Source organism: Cicer arietinum, chromosome 7 (assembly GCF_000331145.2).
Source record: "Cicer arietinum cultivar CDC Frontier isolate Library 1 chromosome 7, Cicar.CDCFrontier_v2.0, whole genome shotgun sequence".
NCBI classification, from domain to species: Eukaryota; Viridiplantae; Streptophyta; class Magnoliopsida; order Fabales; family Fabaceae; genus Cicer; species Cicer arietinum.
In genome coordinates, this window is record NC_021166.2 from 48,038,879 (window position 1) to 48,045,347 (window position 6,469).

Sequence of the window (6,469 nt, forward strand, 5' to 3'; positions counted from 1 at the left end):
GCCTCGAAGAACTTACCCTTGTTGTTGCATGATTCTTCTGATGGACTGCACAATAGGTTCAATATCCTTCAGAATATCTTGCTCCTCAGAAGAGTATAAATCCAACCTCGGTCCAGGTGGTCTGGCAGGGCGATTCTTGTTTTTCCAGTCACCAGCATTTGAACCCCAACCTTGTGATCCTTGTGAACCTTCAAAACGGTTTTTCTTGAATGATTCTCTTCCTGGTTTCCCCCACTGAAAATTTTTGTCACTATCAGAATTAGCAGAAGCAACTTGCGAGTCCCATCCACGTGAACTTGCAGTTGGATTTGACTCATTCTTGGAATCCCAAGGTTGGTTTTCTTGTGATTTGGGTTTTCCCCAAGAACTATTGGCAACTGGCACTTTGGCATCCCAACTGTCCTTTACATCATCAGACTTATGTTCCCAGGTATTGGATTTAGAAGAGTCTTCTTGCATAACATCAGCCACAGACTTTGATTCAGCTTTCCGCTTACCAGAGCTCCAAGAATCCTCTTGGATTTTTTCTGACCCACCATCATGTATTTCATCTTTTTTCTTTCCCCAGGAGGACCAATCATTCGATTTGGGTTTTGTTGCATCTTTGGTTGCACCCCAAGAACCCATTTTGGGAGAGTCTTGGGTAACATCAGCTCCAGCTTTCCATTTCTGAGATTTCCAAGAATCCTCTTGTACTTTTTTAGACTCGCCCTCATGTACTTCAGTTTTACTACTTCCCCAAGCTTTCCAACCACCTGAGTTTGTTTTTGATTCATCATTGTTAGATCTAGAAGAGTCTTCTTGTACTAGATCAGCATTCCACTTTTGACTTGGGTTGGCCTCCCAAGCACCAGACTTTTGAGAGCTCCCAGACGCCCATTGGGACCTTTCAGCTCCATCTTGTTCTCCAGATTTATTTCTTCCCCAAGAAGACTGATCACTATTTTGATTTGTATTGGCCCCCCAAGAACCAGACTTTGAAGAGTCTTCTTGAACAACACCAGCTTTCCACTTTTGAGAGCTTCCAGACTCCCATTGGGCCTTTTCTGCTCCGTCTTGTATTCCAGATTTATTTTTACCCCAAGAAGGCTGATCACTATTTTGATTTGTATTGGCCCCCCAAGAACCAGACTTTGAAGAGTCTTCTTGAACAACACCAGCTTTCCACTTTTGAGAGCTTCCAGACTCCCATTGGGCCTTTTCTGCTCCGTCTTGTATTCCAGATTTATTTTTACCCCAAGAAGGCTGATCACTATTTTGATTTGTATTGGCCCCCCAAGAACCAGACTTTGAAGAGTCTTCTTGAACAACACCAGCTTTCCACTTTTGAGAGCTTCCAGACTCCCATTGGGCCTTTTCTGCTCCGTCTTGTATTCCAGATTTATTTTTACCCCAAGAAGGCTGATCACTATTTTGATTTGTATTGGCCCCCCAAGAACCAGACTTTGAAGAGTCTTCTTGAACAACACCAGCTTTCCACTTTTGAGAGCTTCCAGACTCCCATTGGGCCTTTTCTGCTCCGTCTTGTATTCCAGATTTATTTTTGCCCCAAGAAGGCTGATCACTGTTTTTATTTGTGTTGGCCTCCCAAGCACCAGGCTTTGAGGAGTCTTCTTGTATAACATCAGTTTTCCACTTTTGAGAACTCCCAGACTCCCATTGGGTCTTTACCGCTCCATCATCTTGTATTCCAGATTTATTTTTGCCCCAAGAAGGCGGATCACTGTTTTTATTTGTGTTGGCCTCCCAAGCGCCAGATTTTGAGGAGTCTTCTTGAATAACATCAGTTTTCCACTTTTGAGAACTCCCAGACTCCCATTGGGTCTTTACCGCTCCATCATCTTGTATTCCAGATTTATTTTTGCCCCAAGAAGGCTGATCACTGTTTTTATTTGTGTTGGCCTCCCAAGCGCCAGACTTTGAGGAGTTTTCTTGAATAACATCAGTTTTCCACTTTTGAGAACTCCCAGACTCCCATTGGGTCTTTACTGCTCCATCATCTTGTACTCCAGATTTATTTCTTCCCCATGACGGCTGATCATTATTTTGATTTGTGCTGGCCTCCCAAGCGCCAGACTTTGAAGAGTCTTTGTTAATATCAGATTTCAACTTTTGAGAGCTCCCAGACTCCCATTGGGTCTTTACCACTCCATCATCTTGTACTCCGGTTTTATTTCCTCCCCATGACGGCTGATCACTATTTTGATTTGTGCCGGTCTCCCAAGCGCCAGATTTTGAAGAGTCTTCTTTGGTAATATCAGCTTTCCACTTTTGAGTGCTCCCAGAGCCCCATTGGTCCGTTTCAGCCACATCAACTTGTATTTCAGATTTATTTTGTCCCCAACCAGACCAATCATTTGTTGTTGTTTTGTTCTGATCTTTATTTGAATCCCAACCATTGGATGTTGAACCATTCAGTAGTTCAAAACTCTCATCAAAGACAGCATCAAATCCAGAGGTATGCTCTGGGGACATACCCCAGTCCATATTATCATCGTCTAGCAAATCATCAATGTCCTCACCCAAACAAGCGTTGTTTTCTTCGTCCCCATTGGCAAGGCCTTTGACCATGTTAAGAAAATTGTAAACATCCATCCCTTCAATCTCATTTGATTTTACCTGCAAAAGGGAAAATCAACATTAAAATTTAAAACAGTGTTCTCTCTAGAAATAATCAAGTCAAGTATTAAATCCGACTATAGCCAAATACCTCTTTGGGATCCCATACAATATCAAATCTTGATCCTGTACCAACTGCCACATGTTTACCCCAGGAACAGGAGGCAACAATGCTTGACAAAGAGTCTGCATGGCGTTTCTCAGCAGCTCTTTCAAAGCATTTTCGAGGAGTCTGCATGATCACATGTATACAGTAAGAAAAATAATGACATCATACATCTTGTGATTTAAATATTTTAAAGGCACTTACAAAGAGTGTTGCATCGGTGAATGGTACTTGAATATTCAATTGGCGTGCCAGTGTTTTATAACCACCTGTATTAAAACCAACCAAATTCCCACCACAAGTCATACTACTTGCTAAGAGAATGAGATGCTCTCTGAGAACACCTTTTGCCACCATTCTTACTGATGCTGCAAGACGCTGCACACAGCACAAAAGGATAAATAAGAAAACATAAATCCCTAATGTTTGGGGCTACTGACGAGTATACCATGATCAAGTCTCTTTCATCAAACTAAACTCAATAATTGACAATACCATAGCCAAAGTTATTTTGGTAGAAAAATATCACAAAAGAAAAGATGAGGAAACCACCAGAACAGACAAAAGACAGCATACATGTTACCAGCATTAATGATGTGGCCAGGAGCAGATAGCACAGAAAAGTATGAGTGTAGCTATACCCCAAATCAAACTTCAGGGTTTGGGGCTACTGACGAGTATACCATGATCAAGTCTCTTTCATCAAACTAAACTCAATAATTGACAATACCATAGCCAAAGTTATTTTGGTAGAAAAATATCACAAAAGAAAAGATGAGGAAACCACCAAAACAGACAAAAGACAGCATACATGTTACCAGCATTAATGATGTGGCCAGGAGCAGATAGCACAGAAAAGTATGAGTGTAGCTATACCCCAAATCAAACTTCAGGATAAGTGGACAGCAAACCTACATAAAGATCTAAGCATGATGTTCCAACATCACACATCAGAGGACTGCAAACATTGCATAATGCCATAAATATTGGCTAACTAATTCCTGTCAGAATTTTCGCATCCAAAAATCTGAAAACAAATCTCAAGTTTTATGGACATGGGCCTAGTTAACCTCCACAAGACCAGCTTATAAGATGTGGTTTGCCTAAGCATAATAAAGTGGAAACATATGCCAACTATATGTCACCGAAGATCATGATTCCTAGTCATATACACAGTAAAATGGGAAGGAGGGGACATGCACTTTCACATAGTAACGAATGAGAAATTAAGCAGCTTCGACAATAAAAGAAAATACAGATTACATCTATCTGATTTTCAATGAAGATTTGAAACTGAAAGTAAGACCTCCATGTTTACTAAAAGTGCTTAAGCACAAGAAGAAAAGCAGACATATACTTTATTGTTATATTAATATACTACCACTGTCTCTAAATATAGAACTCCATTGACCAAATCACGGGAATTAAGAAAGTTGATAGTAGTATTAAATTTGTTAACAATTGATATTGTTTTATAATTTTAATCTTCAAGAGAGAGAATTAGTTAATGTTGCCGTCTTGTATTAATATTAGTATAGAAATAATTAATGAAGGTCTTCTATTTAGGGACGGAGGTAATATTATTAAAAAGTTTACCTGAATCGCTTGGTCAAAAGTACATGATATCCCCAGTAGTTCTTGAATTTGCTTAATAGCATAAGGGGTAGAACGCCGAGTATCAATCAAATGGAGAACAGGAAGGCAGGAATCAAGTATGATCCTCCAAGCATCACCACTTTGTTTAACAGCTTCCTTTTCAAGAATGACATCCAGTGCTAATTCACCATTAGAAGATTTGGAAGGGTTACGAACCCATGTGTTCGTGCCTGGATTAACCCAAATTATATTTGCCGAGCTGATACGAGGATCTCCTATTTATTTATGACAAAAATGGAAAGATTACTAATAAGAACACATGTAAGAAATGAATGTATTATTACAAATGCAATAAATGTGCAGAGCAACAAAAAAATATAATTGCAAAAAAATATGGGCAAGAGAGTAAGTTGGAAGCAATTAACATCCTGAAGAGAAGACAGTTTAAAGAAAACCCCAACACCCCCAGTTTGTTATTCAAGTAGTTAGTAAGTCAGGAAATGTTAGAAAGGTGGGTAACATTGCATATATAAATACGAGGAATAGAGAGGGACAAGGGAGACACTTTGAGAGAACTATAATTGAGACTCAGGAGAACTTAGTCAACTTAAGTTACCCTCAATTGCTTGTACCTTGTTACCCAGACATGAAGGATATTGCAAATTTGCAATAAAGATTTCAGGACATTTACCTTTAATTTTCTTCTTGTTTTTTGATCTCTTCTACATATACTAGTTGATAAATAAAACTGATATCAGAGATGGTTTCAATTCGTAAACCAGCTTCACGTTCTGACAAAAATAGAAACATAACAAGTGCAGGAACTGAATGCATGGAGAAACATAACAAGTGCAAGAACTCAGTGCATGGAAAAGATGTCGTGCAACGAACCTTGATGTGGCTTCGGTTGTACAACACATAAAATGGTCCAAAAAATCTTGCATTGCATTGATATGATACAGCGCAGCATCACGACCAACAGTGATAGGGAGACAGCGAGGGTGAGTTCCAAAAGTTGGTTTGACAAATTGAGGGAGATAAAGAGCAATGTAAGTAATGGGATAAGATATTACACATTTGGATGGGTAACAAGAGTTGAGTGCTATTATCTTCTACGAGGATGGGTTAAGGAGAAGGAGAATGCATGAAGGGTGTGTCCCAAGGGTAGCCTTAAGGAGGAAGTAAAAGCAGAATTCATGATGCATCATGTGTAATCTTTGGCTGAGTTCAAGGATCTAGCACAACTGGTAAGAAGAACATTATTTGAAGAGAGAAATTTGGAACCAAACAGAGGAGGATTCTTTAGCAGGAAAACTATGGGTTTTAACAGGATGACAAGGGAAGGCGCCAAAACTGCAACTGGAAAGGAGGCCTCTTGATAAACAACCAGGGCTGGTTCCACAATCATTGAAGGGAAACTACACAGAACGCAAAACAAGATCAAAGGGAGCACAAAAGAAGGAAGTAGGAGATCCCTCAAATTGCGTGAAACAGTGAGAGAAGAAAGTCATGGTGCTGGGGGATTTTAAGAATGGTAATTAAGGGCGGATGTAGGTCAGACCACCCAACAATGGCTAATGGCCGTCTAGCCTAATGGGTGTGGTAATGTAATGATACTAGTAGAGGAGAAAGGAGGAACAAATACATCCGTTAGATAAGTCAAGTCAGTAAATGGAGCCAAGAAAGTTAGTTGTAAGAGGTTGTGAGTTGGCAAGTGAGGTGTGCAGAGAGTGAGTATGAGAATTATCTATCATTATAATTCTGCCTTCCCTCCCTTGATTCTGCTCTTCTCCTTATTCCTTGATTCTACTCTTCTCCTTATTGCTTCCTACATATATAGTCTTGGCTTACTATTCTCTGTCAGCAAGGCCTTTATTTAGTAAGTTGTCATCCCTCTTTCAGAGGATCAATAAAACCACATTAGCATTTGCATTCCATTTGAGAGGTTTCATTACAATAAGATCTGACTTAAGGGGATGTAAGCATATTAGGGTTGAGTCTTATTATTAGTGGGTTTCGAATGTACAGGATTACACTAGTAGTAATATACTTTACCTGATTATTGGAATATAAAAGAGTATTAATTCATAGTATGAAAAGAAAGTATTAATAAAATCAAGCATTACTCAATATTCTTTTTATCTTTCC

General features: G+C 39.4%; 1 protein-coding gene across 2 annotated transcripts in view; it reads right to left on the reverse strand.

Annotated features, from left to right (window-relative positions):
* The window catches only part of LOC101488249 (DNA-directed RNA polymerase V subunit 1), a 31,422-nt gene that overhangs the window by 1,515 nt on the left and 23,438 nt on the right, over nt 1–6,469 (reverse strand). For both annotated transcript variants that reach the window (XM_004510974.4, XM_073370845.1), the window contains exons 15-18: nt 4,322–4,596; nt 2,930–3,103; nt 2,711–2,851; nt 17–2,619 (exon numbers count right to left, since the gene is read on the reverse strand). In XM_004510974.4, the coding sequence (XP_004511031.1) occupies nt 17–2,619; nt 2,711–2,851; nt 2,930–3,103; nt 4,322–4,596 (3,193 nt within the window). The remainder of the gene's footprint in view (nt 1–16; nt 2,620–2,710; nt 2,852–2,929; nt 3,104–4,321; nt 4,597–6,469) is intronic.